General features: G+C 38.5%; 1 protein-coding gene across 1 annotated transcript; it reads left to right on the top strand.

Moving 5' to 3' along the window:
• The first annotated feature begins 1,667 nt into the window (after positions 1-1,667).
• CCDC158 (coiled-coil domain containing 158) lies at positions 1,668-26,456 on the top strand. The gene is made up of 22 exons (XM_053461747.1): positions 1,668-1,696; positions 2,445-2,581; positions 2,905-3,149; positions 3,785-3,894; positions 4,444-4,759; positions 5,814-5,887; positions 8,093-8,203; positions 8,963-9,044; positions 10,650-10,760; positions 13,894-14,079; positions 14,396-14,869; positions 15,534-15,681; positions 16,348-16,500; positions 17,412-17,524; positions 18,119-18,277; positions 18,794-18,886; positions 19,860-20,000; positions 21,153-21,298; positions 22,528-22,595; positions 22,915-23,100; positions 24,649-24,750; positions 26,289-26,456. The coding sequence occupies exons 1-22, from the start codon at positions 1,668-1,670 to the stop codon at positions 26,360-26,362; spliced, it is 3,258 nt and encodes a 1,085-aa protein (XP_053317722.1). The 3' UTR covers positions 26,363-26,456.
• Positions 26,457-27,071: the final 615 nt, after the last annotated feature.

The raw sequence follows: 27,071 nt of genomic DNA, 5'->3' as shown, positions 1-27,071 counted from the left end.
AAGTACAATGTGTAGGGGGAAAACACACAAAAATGACTACCACAAACTTTTATAAAAGGCTGGTGGTAGAATTAGTGCATGGAAAGCGTTAAAATATCAGCATTTGAAATACCCTGGGGTGTCAAGTTTCCAAAAATACATGGTTTGATGGGGTGAATAGAATTGGCCGGCTTCAAAGATGTCCCAAATAGGACACAGGCAAGGAATGACAAGATTTAAAGAAAAGTGCTTTCTTTCAATTTTTCATCATATTTTTTTTTATAGTAAATTAGATGAAATTATCTAAATAATGCTATCTAGTGTGGGTACACTAAATGAGAGCGAAAAGAATTACAGCTAAACACCAACACTGCAGAAAAAAAGCTTTGGTCACAAAAGGGTCCAAAATGAAATTACAGCCTAATCTTAATGGGTTAATATATTGCCCTTGCTGGTTGGTGCAGCAGATGACACCACACTTTGTGGAATTAGACACAGAGTCTAGCTTGTCTCGTGTAAATGCTCCTTCTTAAGTTCTATCTTTTCTGATCATGTTAATATGCAATCACAACAATCACCTGTTACCCCTACTACACAGCCATAGACCATGCTTTTGTTTTAACTGATTTTAACCCTTAAGTAGCAGCACAATCGCACGGTAAGTATCTGCGAATGTTAAACGCTTATCGCTTCTAAAAATAAAAAAAAAAAATAAAAGAAGAAGAAGGAATCCGTTTTAACAAACAGAAAACAATAACAAAGCCGGTAGGGCGGGATAAAGCAGGAGGCAGCCAGCTTGAGGTGTCTCCATGGCAACACAGAGGCTTCCCATCCTAACGAACGGTAAGAAAGAAAGAGAGAGGGGGTAGAGATATCGCGTGTCCCCCGCCACCATTCACTGGAGGGGAAAAACGTCCCACTGCATGCGGGGAAACGAGGCAAGTGGTCGAGGGCACAGGTAATATACGTGTGAGTGGCAATGGGATGAGGCAACAAGTTGCTCCGGGCAAGTGGATGAGGTAATTGGGGTATCTATGTCGGGGAAAGGCTAGCTCCTTACTTTGAGAGGATGCCGTGCTATTGTGACTGGGTAATGTGAATAAAGTGGCTGCCATGTTCAGGGATCCTCTTATTTGGGCTGAGGGCGGCGCGGGTACAAGTGGGGGTATGTACCAGCACGGGGGCGCCTGGGTTGCTGCCGCGGGCATCTGTAGCTCCTGGACACAGTGTCACGTGACAGGAGCAGCGTCAGCGACTTCCTCTGGGAATTCGTTTCTTTGAGATGTGGAGGGAAGGTAGAATTTAACTAAGATTTCAGGTTTATTGTTACACTTCACAGTCATATCTCCCAAGGGTGCCTATTTAGGAAGGCCAGTCCCTCTCTTTACTGGGAACTGGGAGTTTAAAGAGCAATACTTTGTTCTAAGGCATACTTTCCAGGTCTACCATTCACCAAGAGGTCAGCCCCTCTTTAAGACCTAAATGCCTCTTTCCTCCAGTTACCCAACAATGAAAAAGGTAAAAGGCTTAGTAAAGCTCTGTCCCTTTCACATTTAAGAGGAGTACAAGGAAGGTGCGTGTGTACGTGTGTGTATGTATATAAAACTGCACTCTTAGGGTATTAGATGAGTGAAACTTAATATTAACGGCATGCCAAAATCTGTCCTTTTTTCAGCTCATTCAGAACAATGGCAAGCAAGACCCTCCAGGCTTTAAGGTTGGTGTAAAAAATGTTTGAGACTGAGTGATGAGCACTGGGCTCAGGGATTGCCGGTGTAAAACCTCATTATCCCTTACAGGTGCTCAATTTCACTCAGCCAGGAAGATTCTGTGCGTTCTTTTCAGACACACAACATGGTTAGCTGAATTTAGGAAAGTGTAAAGAAAATAGTGGAAACAAACAAAAGTACCCATTTATTAATTCATTTATTTATTGATCGGTGTGTTTTAAAGCCATATTGAATGATCAGGAGGGTACATAAGAGGCCGCTTACACCCAACACTGGGACTCAACAAACTTGTATATACATTAGGAGCCAGATGGACAAACATGGGAGCCAACCTGATATTTATTTTAGGAGCCAAAAACAGATACGATCTCAAAGATCAATATATAATGCCACAAAAAAGTCAGGAGACAGATTTAAAAATCTAAGAGCCATGGCTAATGGCTCATGGGATTTGTCAAGCCTTAGTTTATTTTCAAACATATTTTGCTAATGAACCTCCCACGCTCGAAGATTCTATAACTTCTCTAATTTGCCACTTTGCCCATAGTGAAAGTGTTTTTACTCCGTGTGTCATTAAAACAGTGCTAATCCAACCTAAACTATCTAATTCACAACTGTTTATGTGGTTATTCTTTCGGTAGTCTTTCTGTTGAATTCCCGGTGAAGCATGCATACATGGCTTGTTACCCGCACTAATATTCTAATAACCTCAAATGCGTTTATTGAATTCCTCAGAGACGAGTTCGAAGGGCAAACTAGAGAAATCCAAAAACTGCAGAGAGAAGTGGAGCTAGCGACTCAACACACAATAAAGAAACTGTCGGCATCTTACCGTGAAAATGCTGCAGCTGATCACTGCCCTTCAACTGCAGGTATGTCATTTTTTGTACTAGTGTGTGTGTGTGTATATATATATATATATATTATACCTTTATCATAACTTTTTTATCATTTATTTTCTTTGTGAGAGAGATTCTAAAATTGAATAGGCAGTGCTTTCAATGAAATCTCATTACATACAAGACCTGTTTGTATAGTTATGCAGTTTTGTCATTGTAAAATGAACTGCTATATTTGAGTGTAGAATTATTTAGAACTAACATGTTGTAGTGTTGAATATTTGTGTGATGTTCCTTAGTATTATAGTTAGCCTTTATACTGATTTATTTCTTTTCATACTTTTTCTCTTTAATAGTGAGTGCTACCAGTAGCCTAGTGGGGAAAGGCACATTGTTCCCTTTGTTGCCCAACCATAACCACATTACATCGCTTGCGTTACATCACTCCTTGCCTGACGATCGTCCAAGCCCTATCAATAGCATCATATCACAGTCCACCCAGAGGCCGTGTGGTTTAGAAGGAAATGTTAGACAAGCTGTCAGCAAATCCCTGGTGGAAGAGGTGTCGCAATGCAAAGATTCACAGGAAAAAACAAAAGATGTATGTACTGATTAATAATCTGAGTCCTGTAAGACATCATTGTCAATCGCTGTGGTGGCACGTTTCTTGGAAAAAAAATTATATGCATGCACCCCTTCCCCATCGTGTGCTAGCTGTTTCTGGATTTAAAGAACTCACAGTGATAGAATCCCGAGACACCTAGACAGAAACATACAATTAATCTCTTACATTGCTTCTTTTATAAAAGTAATTTTTTTAATAAGTACGTAATTTTTGATCTGTGCAATGCCTTTGTATTTTTAGTTCTCCTTTTGACTTTTTGTAGTCTGTAAACATTTATTTGACCATTGAAATTCAGTTTATGTTGTAAAATTAGAACCAGTCCTAGACAACTCTTTTGTGGTCTAGTATCATGGGAAATGCAGTTCAACAAGTGCAAAAGGAGTACATATTAGATATGTGTGTTCTAATGCAATAAAACCAAAACCCATTGAGGACCTTTGTACAACCAATATACTAATGAACCATTTTTGTTCACTTTTAGTTACGGTTATTAATTTAAGTGACAAGTAATTTGTTAAAGTTTGCCATTAATTTTAGTTCACAATAAAGTGTGTTTGGCTGTGTGCTCTAGATGTATTATCTGATCATAACTGTTTTCTTGTCTTGCTTAGAGCATTAACATGTGTGGTCTACAAAACCAACTTCTTAGACAGTCGATCGGTGAACTGAATTCCAAAATCCAGAGTCTAGAGAAAGAAAGAGATGGCATGCTGGGCCTGAGGTACGAAAAATCTACTGAAGTTCTAGGATGACAGATAAAATTAGTTATTGTTATTTATACTTTATTACATTAAAACAATGCAATTCAAAAATATTTTACACCTTTGCATAGTACACGATGCAGTGTCTTGTAGGATCAGAGGTGTTATTGTGATTTTAAACTACAGACAGTATGTATATATTTGATCTTTAATCATTATCAACTTCAGCTTTGTACAAACACAAGAACTGCTTAATATCTCCTGTGAAGGGATGTGCAGACGTACCCAAAGTCTGCTAATTTCCCAATTGTATAAATCCCCAATCCTGATCTTAAAGGGAAACCATGCAAACAACAAGCTAAACAGATACTGCTTCTATTTGAAGTCTGCTTAAAAATTGCTATCACCCCTATACACATCTTTTTCTGGTTGTTATACTGACTAGTCAAGGTTACAGATTCAACTCCATGTGTTTTCCTTTGTGTGAGTTATGTTTCCAACTTCACATGTAGAATCATGCAGTTGTGCTACTAAAATCTCTATTTGGGTATATATTTTTTGGTCTTCAGGTTGCGTGAGCCGAAAGCCCAAGAAGAGGTAAGCAAACAATTTCAGGAGCTTCAAGAAGCCAACCAGCTTCAGGATGAGATGCTGAAGCAGTCAAATGTTTACAGTGAACTTCTCAGGGAGATGGTGGAGAACTATGGTGGGGTGCTCCAGGAAATCCAAGGAGCCCTTTTAGGTTACGAGGAGTGCTCAGGAAGGAAAGTGTTTGAATCAGACTCTGCGTCAAGTGTTCACATCAGCAGGCTGGGAACAACTGTACAAAAAGCCCTACAAGACCTGGAGTCTGAAGCTTCTTTTCTTAAAGGGAAGCTTAATCTAGTAAGTGGCAGTGACCTGAAAAAAACAAGTTTACATACATTTCTTTCTTGACTCAGTTCTGGCATTTCTGTATCTGAGAACCGTGTGGCAGTCATTGCTCTTATGAAAGAGAATAATTTTCCCAAATTATTATCAAATCGTGTCTGAGTGTTTCAGAGTGAAAAGCTACTCTATTACTCATGCCCTTGCAGCCTAATGACAACATGGTTCTGTGTCAGGAGTCCGTATATCTACGTGCGCCCTTACAAGACTCCCTTTGCGACATGCCTTAGTGCTAAACCCTGTGAACCTTGTACCTGCATGCAAATGTCCGTCCCTCTTTCTTCCTCTGACGTCCCTCCTTTCTAGGAGCTCATAATGTGCGCTCGGAGTGAGTGTTTCACAAGAGGCACACCAGTAAATAGTAAATAACTCAATGAATGAGTGTATAAAGAGTTGGTCCAACACTCAAACCTGTGCTAGCAGGTATAAGCATATACAAATATGTAAATATAGAGGTGCACGCAAACAGAGTAAAGAAACAAAGAAACTATATACGCCACAAGAGTAATTTATTGAGGACAATGGCGCTGAAAGAGCATACAGTAATGAAAGTAAATTGATACATACATCACATGTATCAAAGAGAGGAGAATGTGGAAGAGAACCTCAACATTTCAACACATCAAGTGTTTCTTTGCTTTACTCTTTGACTGCACCTCTATATTTACATATTCACAATATTGTGTAGTCCTAAACCTCACAATAAAATGTATAAATGGGTTTATAAAATAAATTGTGTTGGTCTTGGTAATTTAAATAATCCATTAACATGTTACAAAGTCACATATAAAATCTTTGTAAAGACCTTCCCACTGGCACAAATCTAACTATACCACAGAACATTAGGTTTCCCTCTTTGGCGAAATAAAGAGGTAGCAATGTTCATTAGCAAGAATCTTATTAGCTGCTGCTGAACTACAGTCTTCCCGATGCAGTTTGATATAAAAAAAAGTATTACTGCAGAATATTATTCATATCAATCAACCAAAATGTTTTCTCCCTAATACAATAGACCGAAGAGCAGGTTAACAGCCTAATGAAAGAACTACAAGACAAAGAGGCTCTTTTTCATCTCTATAAGGAAAGGTAAGCTATTTATTTATTGATAAGGTGTTTTGCTGTCTGATAACATAAGTGGATGAGAAGATACACTAATTAAGATATGTGGGCATGACAAAGCTCACTAAATACTGTTTCATTCATCTAAACAAAAGATTTAACTGTTAAGTAAACAATACAATACAAACAGGATATGCACTATGTATTTTGTTGAGGGGTTTTAAGCACATAAATCATCTGGGAAGCTTTCAATATGTTTTTTATGTTCCTTTAACCTATCTGTACCATTTCATTCAATCACAGAGTTAAAATCTGATCTTCACTAAATATGAAGCTGATACCTTTTAGAAAATGTAAAGTCACATAAGCATACTTGGGAACTTCTGGTCTCCGGCTACTCAGAGCCTTCCCGTGCGGGATGCGGCCACGACTGCCCACTGACACCGGGGGCGGTCCCACTGACGTCAGTGGGAGTTCCCACTGATGTTGGGGCGGTCCCGCTGACGGCAGTGGGAAACACCACCTTTTAAAGGGAAAATGGGCGGGGAGTGGGGCTTGTCAAGACCCCGCTCCCGCGACCTGGAGGATTCAGGTCTTGACCCAGAGAAGCGGTGCTTCACCCGGCAATATCCGGGTTTGCATATAAGCATTCTCTACCTCAGAGTTGTTTTTTTCGGATACAATGACCATTTTGTCTGAGAAAGCAACTTCAGATTCAGTTGCCAGAATGCAAGCACGTATTTTCCCCCCAATACTGATAGAATGGTAGATAGGAGCAGGCCGCGGCAGGGCCGGATTGACTTAGGCACCTTAAAATAGGCCCAGTCAGGACCGGACTGACTGGGCCTATGCGGCCGCATTAACGCAGGGCATAAGGGGCACCTGCCCCATAAGCCCGCCCTTACGGGTGTGCGGCCGCACAGGGTTTAAATTAAAACATCGGGGGTTTTTTTGTTGTTTTTTTTTTTACTTTATTTAACACCCTCCATGTTAAATAAAGTTTTTGTTAACTTTATTTAACATGGAGGATGTTAAATAAAGTTAAAAAAACCCCGATGTTTTAATTTAAGCCCTGTGCGGCCGCAGACCCCTAAGGCCGGCCCTGGTGGGGGCTTCCCGGCCCCTTAGAGTGGCGGACCCAGTTGCGACGGGCTTAAGGGGCTCTGCGTTAATGCGGCCATAGAGGCCGCATAGGCCCAGTCAGTCCGGTCCTGACTGGGCCTATTTTAAGGTAGGGGCCTGGAGCTGCAGCTTCATCAGCCCCTAAGTCAATCCGGCCCTGCCGCGGGCCCGGTCGCAGTTGCTGCTTGCTCCGGCAACAAGGTAAGTAGGGTGAGGGAGGGGGATGCAGTGAGAAGGGGCAGAGGGAGGTTAGATAGTGAGAAATGGGGAGAGGGGATAGATAGTGAGAGGAGGTACATAGTGAAAAGGGGGTACATAGTGAAAAGGGGCAGATGGGGAGAGGGGGTAGTGTGAGTGCGTATGAGAATGAATGAATAAATGTGTGGATGAATTGTCTGAATGCGTATGAGAATGAATGAATAAATGTGTGGATGAATTGTGTGAATGCGTATGACAATGAATTCATGTGTGGATGAATTGCTTGAATGATTTGTGAGACTGCATTAATGAATATGTTAATGATTTGTGTGAATGAGTGAGTAAATGCAAAGATGGCACATGAAGGGTGAGCTTTAACAATAAATAAAATAAAAATGGGCTGCTCAGGCTTAAATGACCGGGCCTATTTTTTGTCCCAGTCCGGGCCTGGATAGGAGCCATATTAGGCTTCCTGCTCCATGTATCGATTCTTATGCATATGCTTCAGATTAAAAACTTAATTAATTATTAATTTGGCCCATAACAGCAGGAAAATTGTCAGCTAAGTCCTTCTTTTTGTTGAAGTTAAAGGACTGTTCTATGACAGCTTGCTTTACATTGACTTCCTACTTAGGCATGTGTTATGTTATACTCACGTGTGCATCAAAGAAAGAATATGTGCTGTTTTGTTTTTTAAACAGTCTTACTGGGGATAACGTGCATATGTTGTCATAAATATATGTTATTCAGCAACTTAAACCCACAGAAAAATCGATATTTGCAGGTGAACATGTGGTTTTTCATCAAGTTGATTAATGCATGGTACAAATAGATTATCTCTCTGTAAATCAGCAGAGCTTTTAACCTTCTGCATTTGGCAGGTGTTCTCTGACCTTCTCATTTTTTTGCTAGGTATGATAATGCAGTTAAAGAACATGAGCAGCAGATGGCAGTATTGACTGGTGACGTGACTACGGCCCAGGACCATACCAAGAAAATGCAAACACAGATGGAAAAATTACGGTTTGTTGAAGAGCTTGCATTAGCTTTAAATACTCAAACCAACAGCAGGGGGCATCAGCTGGTCTAACTGGTATACTAAGCAGAGAAAGTATGCAACTTTGAAAGATGATATTTATATTTCGAACAGTTGCAGTTATATAGTGGTTTCTTCATATCTCTTTTTTTCTTTGTAGTCTATGAGAGAATAGCTATTGAATGACTTGTTAGAGTAATATACAATATCAAAGAAATAGACATCAAGTACGTTGATTCCAGCCCAATGTATTTTCATGCATACAGACCTTGCTAAGATAGCTTTCTGACCCAAGCTAAAGTTTAGCAAGCATAACGAATGATGAATACCTCTGCCCATATTTTAATTATTTATATATATATTTAACTTTTGTCCTTTATGTTGTCAGTCCCCTCTAGTGGCACATGCTGGAGTAGTTTGTGCGGACAACATGGGCTAATCTTTGCCAGTTTTGAAAGTCACCCTTGTCATCTCCACGGCGAGCTATCACAGGCAGTACTCCCGTCTTATGTTTATGTTCCAATGTGTATAGCAAAGCATTGATGCACTGACCAACCCAACTAGTTATAGCAATAACCAACAGTTTACTGTGTTCTCCATTGCCAAGCCCTAATTTTAGGAGATTTGGTCAGGGGCATATACATTTTTAATGCTAGTAATTTGCCTTAATGTTAAGTTAATTTGTATCTTTCTTGGACATTAATGTTGGCTATACAATTAATATTTAACTTTTGATTTCCTCACAGAAAACAAACAAAAGACCAAAGTGCTCATTATGTGGAGAAGATAACTCTTCTAGAGTCAACAGTAACCAAGTTAGGTTTTGAGGTAAATAGAAGCACCACACTGCTCTTGGAGTCTCGGTATCGCTCTGTGGCATGTGTGAACTAATTCTGAATAATGTCTTTGTTTTTCAGAATTTTTTGGGGTGCACTGATTGTTCCATCCTCTTTACTTATTGTACAGCACTGTGGAATATGATGGTGCTATAAAAATGAATATATAATGATAAGAGTGAGATGGGGTCATGTTTCTGCTGCATTATAAGATGCTTGTATGAACCTACAATTTACTTGCTGAAAATACCAAAAAAATAGTGGAAAGATTTCTGGTTACTTTGCACATGCTTCTGGTTAATTGATACAGACTGCTTCGCTTTTCTGTAGCCCTTGACAGTGCTTGTAATGTTATAGTATGACAACCCACGTGACTATTGCTTCCTGTCACTTGCCCTGCCTGCCTTTCTGTATTATAAGTATTAGTAATGATCTCTTTATCATAACTCAACGTCAAATGCTTTCACTTATGCTGTTCACCTTTTAGTAGAAGGAAATAGTTTGAATTCACCCCAGCCTCTAGTTGTTCCATAATTCATTCTAGAATGTTCCTGTTGCTATCTATCATCTGCTCTTGCAATTTATGATTGTGAAATGGGAGTCAGCATTAGGTTCAGAATGAAAGGAATTGTTGACCTTTGCTGACATTATTAAGTCCCCCAACATGGCCAAGTTCAGAGAGGCACTCAGTGTGTCCTTTTCTGTTTGTTGGCATTGGATCAAGAGTCCAGACCTTTCTAGCTCACACTTCTGCAGTAGTATGTGCTTGTCACCAACCGTGGCTGCTATATTTACTTCACGTTACATCATTTCACTATGATATTGCAGTCTCTTCTCTGTTTCACTAGCAAGAACTCTGTGACCGCATGATCATTTTGACATACTGAATCAACTTAGTCTAATGTAGAAATACTGAGAGGTTTTTGCAGTTTACCGTGTGGAAATGTACTTATGGGAGTACCATGACCTGTTGAGATAAGGGTACATTTTATCTACTACCCAATTTACAAATAATACAAAAAGTGATACACTGTCAGAAGTATTGAATGATCTTTTAAAAGGATGCATTGTGAGACAAAAGAAAATACATCTATACTATACTTTAATTTAGACAGTCGGACAGTCCCCTGCTAGTTTCACATTGATCACCCATATCACCGCCGAAAGGGTTTAATGATGATGTAACCCTGCTGATCCTGAGCTTAGTACAGCAAACAACAGAGTGTTAAATGCCCTTGAAGCAAAACCAGCCCAATGGTTTCTAAGTCACTTTGGCAAACTGTGTCTGCATCATCCCCTCCTGCATGCTTTGCTTGGTAACCTAAGGGAGAGTCTTATGGCTGTGTTCACGTCTAACTCACCATATTAGCCAGCCACCTAGTTTGCCCAGAGCCAACCCTACCCTGATTTGTGACGTTTCCTCTGACAGATCCAACTTTCATGAGAAAAATAAAAATATAATTAGGGATCAAATTTAAAGATCAATGTGGCTTCTGGTAAACGGGATTAACCACCAACCATATAACGCCCACTAACTTTTAAAGTATTATAAGTGTATTGTATCTGCCTTTTCATGTTTCAATGGTGTGTGATGCAGGTGGAAGACCTAAAAATGCAGCTGGCGGCATCAGATTCTGCCTTGAAAGAGACTCGCAATGAACATGAACAGTGCAATCAAAAGCTAGAGGATCAACTCCAGCAGTTAAGTGTACGATTTCATCTTCTAAAATCCATATTTCTGCTTTACTACTTTTACTATGTTTCTTACATTTCCCTGTGCCATATTATATATATATATATATATAGTTGGGAGTCAGGAGTTTTGTTATAGGGATGCAACAAAACCGAAAATTCAGGATTCACTTGGCTGAAACTGAAACCGAAAATGACCCCTTGGGGGGGTGACTAAAAATCCCCCGACAAACTTTTATTAAAAGTAAGTAACACCAAAACAAATCCAATAACAATATTAATATTAATATATATATATATATATGATTGTTAACAGCAATCACTCCTCTCATGTCCAGGCATACCCAGATTCCAGCATGTACTGGCTGACTTAGCATGATAGGAGTGTGATTTAGCATGTACTTATTGCCTGGGCATGATAGGAGTGTGATTGTTGTTTACAATTTAAATATATATATATATATATATATATATATATATATATATATTAAAATTGTTATTGAATATTTAATAAAAGTGTGGTTAACACACCAAAATTGGACAGAACAAGTCAACAACAATATTATATATTGTTATATATATTCTAACAGCAATCACACTCCTATCATGCCCAGGCAGCCAGTACATGCTAGAACCTGGACATGATAGGAGCGTGATTACAGGCTCCCTATACCATGCTACCCTCCCACACACTTACACATCCATGCTATCACACACTCATTCATTCCCATTCATATACCATCCCCTTACATGAACTGCAGATCTCTCACTTGCAGACTGCTGCTTCCCTTTGTGTTGCTGTGCGAGCAACTTCTCGTCATTTTAAACTTCGCCCCAGGCAGCATTAAGTCTTGGGCCCGCCCTGATGGCAAGGTAGTAGTTTTATTGTATCAGCAAGGTCTCTCCCAGACAGAAATGTCATGGCAGGGGTTTCAAGATGTTCTATCCAACTTTTTTGAAGAAGCACAATGAAACAGGCAACGTTGAGGACCGTAGGCACAGTAGTCAGCCACGAAAACTTAGTGCAGCATATAAGACACATCATGCTTACTTCCCTTCACAATCAAAATATGTCCAGCAGTGCCATCATCCCAGCATTGGCAGAAAACAGTGGGACCCTGGTACACCCATCTACTGTCCAGAGAGTTTTGGACTTGTGTGCAAGTGTACCCAGAGAATTGATGCTGTTTTGAAGGCAATGGGTGGTCACATTAAAGATTAATTTGATTAAGGTTTTTTTGTCTGTTCACTAATTTTGGATTTTGTTAAATGATAAAAATAAACTAAAATGCGTTTTTTCACACTTGTCTCTTCAAATCTTTGCATAGTATATATTTCATATATTTATTTACAGGGCCACCATTAGAAATCATGGGGCCCAATACATGCTTAATGCCCCATGCCCCTCCCTTTAGCATGCCCATGTCCATCCCAGTGGCCACCCATCACTTCACCTTAAGATCCTCTCATAAGCACACCTTATGAGAACAGGGACAAACCTAGAGTTATTTGCATCTGGGTGCAGCATTTCTTCAAAGCCCCCCTATAACAAACACACATAAATACATACATACTAACATGCAAACTCGCTTTAACACCCACTCACTGTACACTAAAACACATGCACATTCTTTCCCCTGCTCCTTCTTTTCCACACCCAGGCACTACAACTACCTAGGCTCACCCCTGGCTCTTCAACACCATACACTGACACAACATGTATGATAACACACATATGCTAATACACAAACACTCATGTTAACACCATATACTTACACACTCTATAACACCATACTGTACCAGACACACACTAACATTATATGTTTACAAACATTAACACCTCACAGTAACAAACACACATGCTAACACCATACACTACAATATACACACATGCAAATGCCATACAGTAGCACACGCAACACCATACACATATGCTAACACAACACTTATATACATGCTCACATTATCCAATAACATACACTAACACACAAATGATATGTGTATTGTTAGTTTTTGTGTATATACAGTAATTATAGTGTGTATATTATTTATAAAATACACACACTGACTCTAACACAACAGTACAATACACTTGCATACACATATACACACACACTGCTGCCTCTCTACTCAGTGGCGTAGCAAAAAATGCCATGAGCAGGGGGCCCATTATATTAGTACGTTAGTATATGTATAAGTATATTACTGTGTGGGTGTAAGAGTTGCTTGGGGCGCGTGAGGTATTGTTCCCACAAGCTCCTCTTACACCCACATAGTAATATACTTATACATATACTAACGTACTAACATGATGACACATACACACAAACTTATATATGTACTTACACAATCCGAGTAAACTACTGACTGACATACACTCATATACAGTAACATACCTACAAACACAGTATCATACGATCATACTTACACACATATACTAACATACACACGCATATAGCAACATTCTTAGAATAACAGCCTTACTTTCACATACACACATACTAACATACACACACAGGAACATACTTATACACACTAACATATTTATTTACACGGTGCCAGTGCCCTGCTCAATCCAGGTCCTTACACATTATGTCTAATCGCCAGGAAATTATGTCATTTTAAGGTACTCAGTAAGTTTGGTTGAGGGGGGGCTGGTTCTAGGGGCCTGCGGGGGCCTCCTTTCCACCTGCTACCGCAAGGTCGCGTAACATGTATTATGTGACACTGCGGCAGTAAAGACACTGTGGCCCAGATGAATACTCTGTTTGTCTACCTAATAAATTCCAGTACCCCCCAACCCGGATCTCATTGTTTTTGTATGTCTTCAAGCGTGCTGGAAAATGCTGTTTTATCTAGTCCTTGCCATTAAAAAATATATAACATAAAAAAAAATTACTTTCACATTTAGCATTAAGTGTATATACATTCTTTTTACTACATCTGAGATTGTCCTGGTATGGAACAATTCATATACAGCCTGTAATTTCTTGGCAGCAGTCTGCAAACTACCTTTTTAATATGCTGGCTAAAGTCGCTGAAAGATAAATAAACTAATAGTTTTTCTATACATAGACAGATGAGCAAGAGGTACATTTGTTTTTCAAAGGCTTGTTAACAACTGTCTGTTTTTGCCATATGATACACAGGTTTGTGAAAAACGACTAGCTTCAGAAAAACACCAGAACAAGAAACTTTGGGAGCAAAACAATGCAATGAATCTCACCAATGAGCACTTACGCAGAGAGCTGATAGAGCGCAGCATGGAAGTGGAGCGGCTTCAGGTCTCCATAAATAAGCTGACGGAAGGCAGCCAGCAACAGCTGAAGCAAAAGGTTAGTCCGCTAAAGAGTACTTATTCATAGTGAAGGATACATTCATGCAGTCTGATCACCTGAGCAGTTTGGATCATTCTGTGGCAGGTACAGGTGTACTTTTGTATAACATGATCATGGACAAGACTGACACTGGTGCTATGATCTCATTAGGAAACTTGCAATCATTCTTGGTCCATAAACCAACAGTAAGCATCCATATAAAAATAAGCAAATGGTTTGTTTACCTTACGCCATTAGATTTCTTAACAATCATATTGTTATTTGTATCCTACCAATGTTGATTATCACAATGATCTATTTTAATTTGGCTTAGATGGCACTAATACAGGAAAACATGGAAAATCTGGCATTTACTTCAAACAAGCTAGTGTCTACCAAAGCACTTCTGGACAAAACTGCACAGGAATTGGCAGCTAGAACTATGAGCTTGCAAAAGTCTGAGGGACGTATCGAAGAACTAAAAGCAATTCTAGAGGAGAAGGATAAAACCTTAAGGAACACCGGGGATAAACTGAAGAAGCTGCGTTCTCAAGTAGAGGCCAAGAAACAAGAGGCTGAACAGAGCAGAACTGAGGCAGAAAAACTGAAGAACATTCACAAGGACGCGGAGAAGATGAGGAGCCACTTGACTGAAAAGGATCAGCTGATCAAAACCATGGAAGTTCAGGTGGAAAACTTGACTCAAATAATTGATCAGCTGAGTGAAAAAGCAAATGTTCTGCAAACTGAGAAGTCTCAGCTTCAACAGGACGTCTCTTATATGAAATCAAAATTAGAGGAACTGAATGTAAGCCACCATTTAATGGCATTTTTATAATGTAAAGCTACAAAGGGTGGGACGGTCAAGGTCATGTAATGATGGCAATTTGAACAGATTCCATAAGGAACCTAAACTATTATAGTAAGCATGGCTGCACAATGGTAGATTTAGAAGAGTGAGGAGGGCCAACACAAAATAGTTAAAGAAAATTACATTGGCGTTACTGTCTTTTAGATAATATGCTCCCAAATGTGCAAAAAAATGTTGATGTCTAGTTGTGCTTCATAAAATTCCAAAGCTCACATCCTCATACTACAAGCCATTAAAATACATTAAGGCTTGAAGGATCCTCTGGCAAAGCAGTCTTGATGTCTAGTTGGGCATCTTTATGCCGGGGATGTGTACCATGCCAATATAACTTTGAAGATTTTGTTTTTGGATACATTTTGTTTGCTAATAGGAACAAGTCTTTGCAAAAATATTCACACAATGAGATGTAGAGTTTCATGAGCTTTTAAGACACCTTGTGAAAGGGGGACCCTCGTTGGTCTTTTGTAACTCTACAGCTTGTTCTCTGAATATACTAGCCCACTTAAAGGTTTCTGAAAGTTGTGTAGAATGTCTTCATGAAATGAAACTAAACATGGCACTACATAAATGTTGCTTTCTGTACAAACCTATATTTTTTTAGGTCTTGGCTGGAAAGAAAGAAGCAAGAATTCACGAGCTGGAGCAAGAGAAAATTAATGTTAGAAATGAAGCCTGTGAACTAAAGATGGAAAAAGATGACCTTAAGGCAGATCTAAAGGTCGTCCGCAGTAAATTTGCCAATTTAACAGGTGATGAACATCGTCATAGCGTCAGTGACAATTAACCGCTTGTATTTACAGTACATATTCACTTATCTTTAATGCCTTATCAGAAATGCAGCCTTAGCGATGTTGTGAGTATTATTATTATTGAGTACATCATCATACAAGCCAGAAGTAAATGTAACCTTTGGGTTTTTTAATGTTTGCCGGGCAACAAGATTTGAAAACAGGTTTATGTCCGTTATACAGGAAGATTACGAACATGTGTATTATGGGTTTTTAGCGCTAAATGGCCAAAATTAGTGCTTTTGGTGATTAATCAACAGAGTACACTCTGTAAAAAATTAGTGTTTCACTTGCTGAGATAAACTTAGCTTTAACTTCACTTTGGTTTCAATCCCAACACAACTAATTTGCTTTTATGGAAAATAGCTGTATAGATGTATATGTAAGGGCACCTTACATATATATATATATATATATATATATATATATATATATATATATATATATATATATATATATATATATATATATATATATATATATATATATATATATATATATATATATATATATATATATATATATATTGAGCAATGCTCAATATAGACCTGCGGCTTGGTATTTTCTTTTAAAAGTTTTTCACCCCATCCTTTCTGCCTGTGAAAGACTTTCCTTTTGATTTTGCAGACAACTATGAGATATTAAAAAGAAACTGCCAAAATAAGAAAGATGATCAGGACAACCAAAGTTCAGTGCTTAAAATGCAACTTAAAACTGCACTTACTGAATTGGAACAAGCTAAGAATACTTTGGCGACCATGGAGGGCAATGACAGTCATGGTGAGATTTTATAATCTCTGTAATCTTTCATTTTATCTATCTATCTATCTATCCATCCATCCACCCATCCACCCATCCATCCACCCATCCATCCATGTGCAAACATTTTAGGCAAGTGTGAAAAAATGCTGTAAAGTGTGAGTTGGAAATATCTTGTAGAAATAACCACCGTTATTTTGTGGATTTTTGGCAGCCCCAATTGCTTCTCTCTCTCCATGTAATCCCAGACAGACTTGATGATGTTGAGATCAGGGGTCTGTGGGGGCCGTACCATCACTTCTGGGACTCTTTGTTTTTCTTTACACTGAAGATACTTCTTAATTACTGGCTGGATGTGCCTGGTCATTTTTATGCTGAAGAATAAATTTGAGGCCAGTCAGATGCCTCCCCAATGGTATTGCAAAATGGACAAGTATCTGCCTATCTTTCTCTCTTCATTGCGGGGAGCAACCGTCTTGTGTTTCATTTCTGTCTTGCCATGGTGTATGACTTTTGACATTAAACTTGTTAGTTGGTTTGGCTGTTCTTTATCCAGTTCTATTCCCCCTACACTGCCTATTCCGTTTCATTTAATGGTTGTGTTTCAACCTACATATCAAATTGATGATCGTTAGCACCTGTTTGGTGTTTAATCATACACCAAACGGCATGCCTACAAAATCCCTGACTTTGTTCCAAAGTCTACCTAGAAAAATTGATGCTGTTTTTAAGGCAAAGGGTGGTCATACCAAATATTGGCTTAGATTTTTCTTCTGTTCACTTGCTTTGCAATTCTTACTTTACAGCATTTTTTCTAATATATAGATATAGATATATATACTGTGTATGTGTACATATATATATTCATCATTTAGAAATATGTATGTTGTTTTCTGAGCAAAAAAACATATTTGTATATGTATATTTTTCAGCTATTAAAGTTGCATTAAGAATGCAAAAGAAAATAACTGCCAAGAGGGAGAAAGTAGATGTTCTGCAGAGCAGGATCCAATTCCTGGAGGAAGCCCTCTCACATGCAGATAAGGTAGAATATGACATGATATTAAAGTTCAGTATTCAGAACAGTAAACATTGAACTATTGTCTTATTTTTATAAAACAATTTAGCACATCATACAAGAATTCACCTTAGAAGTATGTAGTATTATCAACGCAGGACACATTATTTGTCTTACATGTGAATTGCAAAGAAAATATTGAATATGGATGTATGAACTTTCAGGTATTTGTAGTACTTATAGGGGAACTTCTGTCAGAGAAAGCATCTATGAGGTAAACTCTAAAATGAAAAGTACAAATGTAATCGCTCTGTGAAGGCAACTGCTCCCCTTACATCTTCAGAAATTGTAATTAAAGACTGTATTTGATAAAAATGAGAAGGCAAAACTCATTCAAATTTGTGCTTACCTAGTCTACATTTAACCTGCAGATGATACGCAAAGAATATTTGTTTGGAAGACACTGCGTCCAACCTTGTCTTGGCTTTTTCTGACTTATTGTAACAGGGTAACATAGATGCGTTATATGATATACAAAACCGAGTGTCACTTTCTGTGTATATGACCCTCTTTTATTTGTAAAAGAAACACTGCCATTATTAAAATGTGTTTTTTTAACAGGAGAAACAGCATCTAAAACAACAGAAAGACAAGCTGATGCAGGAGCATGAGCAAGAAACAGCCGAAAGACAAAGGCTGTCTAAAGAACTAGAGATACTACACGTTGAGAATAATAATCTTAAAGAGCATACCTCACAAATGCAGGCTGCTCTGGATAAGGTAGTGGTGTAACTTTCAAGCATATTGTGAACCAACTCCTGACCTTTAGAAAGACACCTAGACCAGTGTCGTCCAAATGTTGTAACATGAAGAGTGCCATACATAAAGCCAAGGGCCAACCAAAACACACCGCTTCCTAACCACTTTAGTTTAGTGAGTCAACTATTATGTCCACTTTCTTGTCAGAGTTTTGTGATTTCTCTAAATTTCAACAATTTCCCATTGTTGGGACGTGTCTCTGGGGTTCTCTCAGGGAGGAGATGACATAGAACATGAACCCGAATCTCAACAACATTTTCATGAGGTTTTGCAAAATACAAAGGGATTTCTAATAAGTATGTTCAATGTCTACACATGTGCCTCTCTAACTACAGTGCATGCCACACTCACATATATTTAATACATTGTATTTTCCATGTGTAGTTTCTGTAGTGTTTGCCTAGGAACGTCAGTCCAGGCCATAATTTTCTGGTAGTTACATCCATGTTTATGATTGAGGTTGTCTGGCCTTTGCAGACGTCTGTGCAGTTGTCTGAATGTCAAGCAGTAATTCAGCGTTTGGAGCAAGAATCCATGTGCTTAAGGTTACAGCATGCCCTGGACTTGAAGGTGAGACTCTTGTTTAAATGTAAGAATAGCATTTCCTAGGTTTTTTAGACATATAGGTAAACTAAGCTTTTAGTACCCTCGTTGTGTATGTATTTGAATTCATACATAAGAAAGAACCTCGTCACAGCCCCCTATTTTGCCAATATTGATGGACAGTTCTGTTTTTTATGTGGAGAGGTCACTATTTTCTCACTGGGTATGTGTTACTTATGATTCCATCACAATCCTGAAGATGGGTTAAGCAAACCTTCCCTCCTGCTTAGTTAATGCAGTCAGATTTCTACAGTTATTTAAACTATAAAGGGTCCGCAAATTCTTCTTATAGGAGGAATTCACTGGTATTGGTTATTTATCACGCATAATGAAGTCGAGAGATAAACGTTTCATCTCATCTCAGTATAGTAAAAAAATATGCCAAAACATAAGTAGATGTTATTAGTGAATAGACTATCAATTCAGTAAAATACATTATGCTAAATATGTTCATATAGGCTGGAAAGAGAATACAGGGAGTTTTAACTTTGCTTAAGTAGCAGATACTACTATTAATAACTACCCATAAAATGTCTGTGGGTCTGACTCAGCATTAGGTTTCTATACATAGTAATGAAAGATTGTGTCTTAACCAGTACAGACAAATGTGCTGCCTGCTTAAAGGGACATTTCTCTGACTGCCTCAACAAAAAAAAATGCATAGTAAAGTATTTCCTGAATGGAAAATAGCAACAGGGACAGGATATGTCTCAAAAGGGGCAAATGCACATGGGGGTTTCTGCAAAATCTCCCCATGTATTTTCAAGAGAAACACCACGATAATTTAAAGGGACCACTCAGTTATGTAAGTACATATGAAGGCTGGACTGCCCCTTTAATAGGCAACCAATAAATGTTGGCTAGGTTACTAATTTTTCTGCAGTATGAAAGTTCTCTGCTTCATTATTGTATTATTGTATCATTTTTGTATTATTCTAAGGAGCTCAAAGTCCCAACCTCAGCACCCGTTTTTACGTCTGTCAAACCTTCAAATATACCAGTTTCCTGTCTGCGTCCGACCGACTTACCAATTAACCAGTCCAGACTACACTTAATGTCTTCGAACGCAGAAGACTCAGAAGTGGGTATTTCCTCATAATGCCAATGTCATCTATCTTTTTCATTTGCCTCAAAAATAATAATCAGTTATACATATTTTTGTGTGGATGTATAGTTTACTAGGTTTCCATACTTGAGAATTCCTAATAGAACATATATTATTAATATATTATATTATTAAATGATGTACAGTTGTGTGAAAAAAAGTCCACCCTCTTTGAATTCTATTATCTTACATATCAGTACATAATAACAATCATCTGTTCCTTATCAGGTTTAAAAATTAGGTAAATATAACCTTAGATGAACAACAACACATGACATATAACACCGTGTCATAATTTAACAAAAATAAAGCCAAAATGGAGAAGCCATGTGTGACAAAATAAGTACACCTTACTATTTAATTGCTTGTAGAACGACCTATAGCAGCAATAACTTAAAGTAATCATTTTCTTTATGACTTTATTAGTCTCTCACATTGTTGTGAGACCCTTTTTCACAATTTTGGTTCAGTTGATTGAGGCTTGTGAGCATTTGTTTATGCACAGCTCTCTGACCTTGGGGTAAATTTGTGGGGACGTCCACTCCTGGGAAGATTGGCTACCGTGTTGAATGTTTTCAAATTTGGAATAATATTTCTAACTGTAGAATGATACATTGTTTGGAAATTACCTTAGCCCAGATTGATGGGCATCAACAATTGCTTCTCTAAGATCATTGCTGATGTATTTCCTCCTTGGAATTGTGTTAACACACACCTGAATGCTCCAGACCAGCAAATCAGCTAAAACTTTGGCTTTTATAGAGGCGGTCAGACTTGCTGATGATCAATTAATCAAGGGCATTTGATTAGCAGCACCTGTCTACTACTTAGCATCTTAATTCCTATGGAAGCAGTAAGGATGTACTTAGCTTTTCACACATGGCTTCTCCATTTTGGCTTTATTTTTGTTGAATAAATCATGACACGTTGTAATATGTCATGTGTTGTTGTTCACCTGAGGTTTTATTTAACTCATTTTTAGACCTGCTAAGCAGAGGTGGTTATGTCCTGATATGTAAAACCATAGAATTCAAAGAGGGTGTACTTTCTTTATCATACAACTGTGTCTTAACGTGTTTTTGAGAAGAATCTGGAATAATAACCATGTTGGTGCTTATTATATTTCAGCAATCTGCCAAGACTCTTACAACAGAGAAGCCCACCCGGGATGTAATAAACATTTTTGACAAATTGCATCCAATGGATTTCAGAGATTCAGCTGTGCATCGGAGTAAGAGCAGAGCGGATATGTCAGATCACCAACACGTGACCATGTAAGTATAGTATGTATTCTGAACAATGGTTGATGCTTTGTCTTGTGGGTCATCTCATCTTAACCTTCATTTACTTCTTAATGTGGCATGAGATATAGTTTATGGCAGAAAGATTGAGATTAAATAAATTGACTATCATAATTCATAATAAAAGCATGCAAAGTGCTATTGTCTACTATTAAGTGATAAGGTTCTTACTTACTGTAATATATTGATTACAATATATTTCATAGTATATTCAGAGATATAACCCTAAAAACCTATTTTATAAATGAATACTTACACCACATCAGTCAGTGATGATTAGAACTAAACTCTTATTGGGGTAGTTGGCGTTCTAACTTCCTCACTTCACTATTCATTTTTAAGGTCCCACACTTTCAGTTTTCCAGTCCGACCCTGCATAAGACATAATTTGGTGCGTGAAGTGACATTATACTGGGCCGGCCAAGCTATTCCTGCAGCAGAAGCTAACTGCGCTTTACCCTTCATAATGTATAATAAAGGGCTGTTCTGTAAATTCTCCTGTTAACTCTGCCTTTAATGAATAGGCCCCATTTCTTTCTTGGAGAACCAAATGCAGTGAATACAACATTTATTGTGAGACTCTTTTTTTATACAGGAAAAATAGAATTTTTTTAAGTAAGCATATTTTGTGTGTATGAAAATAAATTATACATGGAAACAGTGATGTTTTTATTTTGTATTTTTTTTTATTAGTCTTGTATATAGAATGCATGCAGTACATCTCTATATTTTATGTACTACTTGATGTGCCTAAATGTGTTCATCAGATTATTGCCACAATTTGAAAGTAATTTTTCTTGTATGAACGCAAACCACAAAACTACAGGTTGAAAAATTAATTGATGAGAAAAGTTGAAAACAAGAGGTCATAATCTAAAACTTGTGGGTCAGAAGCTGATAAAATGTTCATTACTGAAAGAGTGGTAGATAAATAGCCACAGAAGTGGTAGAGGCTAATACAGTGAGAGACTTCAAATATACAGGGGACAGGCACAAAGCTATCCTGAATCTAAAACAACACCAAGGACTGATTAAGGTCTGAGTCATCAGAACATCAGGAAAATGGGCAGACTAGATTGGCTGACTGGACGTATTTGCCATCAAATGTTTCTATGTATATATATATATATATATATATATATATATATATATATATATATATATATATATATGTGTGTGTGTGTGTTTTATTCTTATTACAGGGAGCCATTAACGTTGCACACTGTTGATCTTCAAGATAAAGACCCAACTTTCTCCTTTGCACACACTGGTGAGTTTGACTAGATGTACTGCATGCTGATAGCCCACTTAATCTTACTCACAATGCTTTGTTGACATTTAAACTGATATATCTTATGGCTGTCCCTAATGGGAGGCTTTTGAATAGCCGATAGCCTGCCTCAGATTGCTGTACCTGTCTGCTGTTTAGTTTTTGCTGCACTATTGCATGTTCCCTGTGGTTTTCTACATCCAGAACAGATTCTAGCATTACTGAGAAGGTGGAAAGGTGGTAGAGTGGTACCTTTAAATATATACAGTATAATCAAAACTCCTTACCACATTTCTTTTGGTTTTGTCTTCTCTGATAGAAACACCATTTTTGGCTACGCCATGCTATACCTCATCGCCAAAGAAATGCTTTAAAGATCAGAGATCTGGAGCTAGATCCCCAGTGCACTCTCTTCTTACGGCACAAGCAGATGTCTATGAAGTCCTCAGCTCCCTGGCTAGGAGGCCACTGTCTAAGGATATATCTCCAGAGGACTCCACTCATGGTATGTTTTTATTAATATCACTAGTCTGAATTCATAACTTAATCAGGGGCATTCTGACCCTGGGGCAAATGCAATTCTTCTCCCTACATGTAGAGGCTGGAAAACGGCAGGGTCATGTAACACAACGTTTAGTGACCTTGCGGTAAAAGTGTGTGTGGGCAGCTAGAAAGAAGTCTCCTGGCAAAGCAGGGGGTAAGGAAGCGAGTAAGAGAAGGAGTAAGAGAGTTAGAAAGTAAGGTAGTTAGGGAGGGAGAATGTGTGTGTGTGTGTGTGTGTGTATATGTTAAGAGTGAATGTGTGTTAGCATGAATGTGTGTTAGCATGAATGTGTGTGTGTTAGCATGAATGTGTGTGTGAGAGGGAGTGTGCATTAGCATGAGTGAGTAAGTGTCTGTGTGTTAGTGTAAGAGTTAGTATATGTAAGTGTGTGTTAGGAAGGTAAATATACCTGCCCTATGTTGACACAAACTGTACAATGAACACTTTAACTTAAGGAATTAGAGGCTCAAATGGCATAATGTATTTTCCTTTATTTCCAAATGGTGGGGATTTTTTTATTTATCTTTTTAATATAGATTTTTATATACCTTTATAGTGTCTGGCACTTTGAAGCTGCAGATAGATACTTATTAAGAGATAAAATTATGATGGTGTGAATGATTGAGCCGGCACACAGGAAAACAATGCCCTCCAGGAACCCATATAAGTAAATGTCCCCAATGGCACATATAAAGAAAATTATTCACACCTGTAACATGTTTTTCTAAAGCGAAAAGAAGAATCAATATATTAGAATAAATAAGCAAACATTATTAGTATTCGTAGAAGTCATATTCGATGTGCAATTGGATTATTTAAAAATAGCGGGATCCAAAAGTATTTTTAACATGTAGTGGACAAAATGTAAAAAAAAAATAAAACTCTAAAATGTATTTGAAATTTGTGACTGCTTCATAATGTCGTATCCTGCCATCATCTGCCATCATCAAGTAGCAGTCGGTGAACAGTAACTAGCAGTGGTATTAATTCTGTTAACCCACCTTTTTAATAACCAAAAACCACAGGCAAAGACCATAATATTTTTCATTTGCTGACAAATGAATTCAATTTTTTGTAGTACTTTCTGAATAATGATGGAGGTTATTTTACACTTTAGGATGCAAGGGGTTGTAGCAATTTTTCTATGTCTTTGATCAACTGTAATGCACCTTTACAAGCCAAGTAGGTATGTTTCTGAAACCATTCCTATTTATTCAGTATAAGCCGGGGGGCTTGACAAACCCTGTGCACCAAGGTCGTCATGGTGACTATAAATCACTTTCTGGAGCCTGGGATGCTGCCCCCTGCTTGGCTACAGGGGTGCTGAGGCGGGTGCACTGGATGCTGAGCAGTGTGTGTATGTGTGTATACATAGTGTCAAAGTCAGTATGTGTTTAATATCAATATGACCATGTGCCATAAAATCAAGAGTCGTAAGAGTATACTAATTTAGAGTAGACAATTATTGTCTTTAAGTTCAAGATGTCTACCTCCTTGATTACTTTGTAGATGAAACATCTATAGGACTCACTACAGACGTTTGTCAAAAACTGCAAAGCAGATTGGATAACTTGCAAACCATGGCTGAAGGTTTACAACTGAAAAATAGAGGTAATGTGGCTTTGTATTCCTTACGGGGTGCTTTTCCACCTAGGTGCCTCTTCAAATATCCCCAGATACGTTCTGTGCCATGTAAAGAGAGGTAAAAGAAACCTGTCTGTCATTATGTTTTTGTTCTTAATGTTCCCTAGAGCCATGCTCATCTGACATGTCACGCTCATGCATGTGAAAATATTACTTTACTGAGAGGGTAGTGGATGCATACAGAGCTGGCCTTAGGTGTTCTGGCGCCCCCCCGTCCCAAAAAAAGAAAGTAAAAAAATCTTGTAACAAAACTCCCCTTTCTCACTATCTATCCCCTCTCCCCCTTTATCACTATCTACCACCTCTGCCCCTTCTCACTGCCTTCCCCTCCCCCTCTGCCCCTTCTCACTGCCTCCCCCCCTCTGCCCCTTCTCACTATCTACCCCCTCTCCCTACTTCTCATTATCCTTACTTACCTTGTTGAGTCCTGCGGTGGGAGCGGGAGGCCTCCGTCTTCCCCCCCCGCCGCGGTGCGCGCTTCACAGCTGAGCGCCGGAATATGACATCATATTTCGGTGCTCAGCATGAAACGGCGGCACCGCGACGGGGTCACGGAGAGTGAGGGGCGGCGAGCGGTTGCTGAAAACTTCAAGAGCGACCCTGCCCCTGCCCAGGACTTAAATTAAAACGTTGGGTTTTTTTTTGTTGTTTTAACTTTATTTAACATCCTCCATAAAGTAAAAAAAACAACGATGTTTTAATTTAAGTCCCAGGCAGGCGCCCCTGTTGCCATGGCGCCCTGTGCAGCCGCACAGGTCGCACACCCCTAAGGCCGGCTCTGGATGCATAGACTAAACTTCCAGCAGAAGTTGTAGAGATTAATACAGTGAAGGAGTTTAAGCAAGCATGGGAAAGGCATAAGGCTAACATAGATATAAGATAAGGCCAGGGACTAAGGAAAGTATTTGGAAATTGGGCAGACTAGACACATTCTATGTTTCTAATCCCATGAATGGTAACATCAGCAGAGTTACTTGACAGAATTATCTCTACCTACCAACAGTCTAGATAAGCACAGTGGGATTCCTCTATCTCCCGAGATTTCAATTGCTCCCTTGATTCAACAAATGATGATTTCTCATTATTAGCATACTTATCACCCGTGGTTTTACTTAATTCCTTTATTGATGAAGTCTACTGGACTTTTCTTGCTAGATTTATAAAGTACCTATAATTCAAGGTTTGCTCTTTAATGCACTAAAAATGTTGTGTCTTGCATAGATCTTGGTTGCTTTTTAAAACCAGCAAATAATATTGAGGTTGCAAGCTCTGCTCTAATGTTCCTTCAAAACATTTACGACAAGATTCTTAGAAATGTGGGGTCGTAATTGTAACTGGCATGATGACCCGGGTCATGTCACTCTTTAAGATCACTTAGTGGCATTACGTTATAAACCAATTACGCTCTTAATATACTTAAGACACAGATTTTATTCAGGCAACAGGTCCTTGAAAAGCCAGCTGTCCGTGACAGACTCTCGATAATTTGATATCTTTTTCCCCAGAAATGTCATCGGCTGTGAGAAGTCAGGAGAAAAGAATGTCAAACGTTAAACTGATAAAAAACCTGAAAAAGTAAAGAAACGGCAGTCTAAATCAGTCCCAGTTTTAAATGTGGCAGAGTGGAAGAATCCAAACCCTAGAACTGTCCTCGTAGGCAAAAATACAAGGAGAAAAACGTGTTACTACAGCCTTCTACTGAGATCCTTACAAGAGTGGAGCGAGCTTGGGCTCTGTGCAAAGATACAAGGCCTTAGAGAAGTATTCAGAACCCTTACTAATTCTCCTATGTTACTGAATTATAAATGAACGTTCTGTATTATTATGTTTTATTTATATTACGCCAACGATTTATGCAGCGCTTCTTACAGTACATACGTTCAAAGGGTATGACGAACCTAGAACGGTCAAGACTTGTATTTGACTAGGCCACTTTAGGACACACACTTTTTGCACGGCCTCATTGTCCCAGCGAAAGTTAACTTTCTCCCTAGCTTCGGATTTTAGTTGCAAATGCTCATCATGTATTTGCCTGAACATTTCCTCCATATATTTATCCTCAATTTTGACAAGATACTAAGGTTCTGTGGATTGGGAATTTTGAGGCCAAGGCATAGGCTGCGTCTTGGTCTCACTCCCAGAAAACCTCTTCCCCACCTTGCAGTCGAGGCATTCTTATTGTTTCTGGAAAATCCCAGATATTCTTTCAGATGATACATTTTGCTTCTTTCTTCACAGACATCAGTCTTGTGCAAAACACTCCATATGGTTTGTGCACCAACCCAGCC

This window comes from Spea bombifrons, chromosome 1 (assembly GCF_027358695.1).
Source record: "Spea bombifrons isolate aSpeBom1 chromosome 1, aSpeBom1.2.pri, whole genome shotgun sequence".
Classification (NCBI taxonomy): Eukaryota; Metazoa; Chordata; class Amphibia; order Anura; family Pelobatidae; genus Spea; species Spea bombifrons.
This window is presented reverse-complemented; position numbering and strand designations above follow the sequence as displayed.

What these genes read in the sequence shown, in the direction of transcription:
- CCDC158 (XM_053461747.1), top strand. Translation starts at nt 1,668, where the DNA reads ATGGCAAGCAAGACCCTCCAGGCTTTAAG. An exon ending in GATGGCATGCTGGGCCTGAG is followed by an intron (nt 3,895 to 4,443) that starts GTACGAAAAATC and finishes TTTGGTCTTCAG; the next exon opens with GTTGCGTGAGCCGAAAGCCC. An exon ending in GATCACCAACACGTGACCAT is followed by an intron (nt 21,299 to 22,527) that starts GTAAGTATAGTA and finishes TTCTTATTACAG; the next exon opens with GGAGCCATTAACGTTGCACA.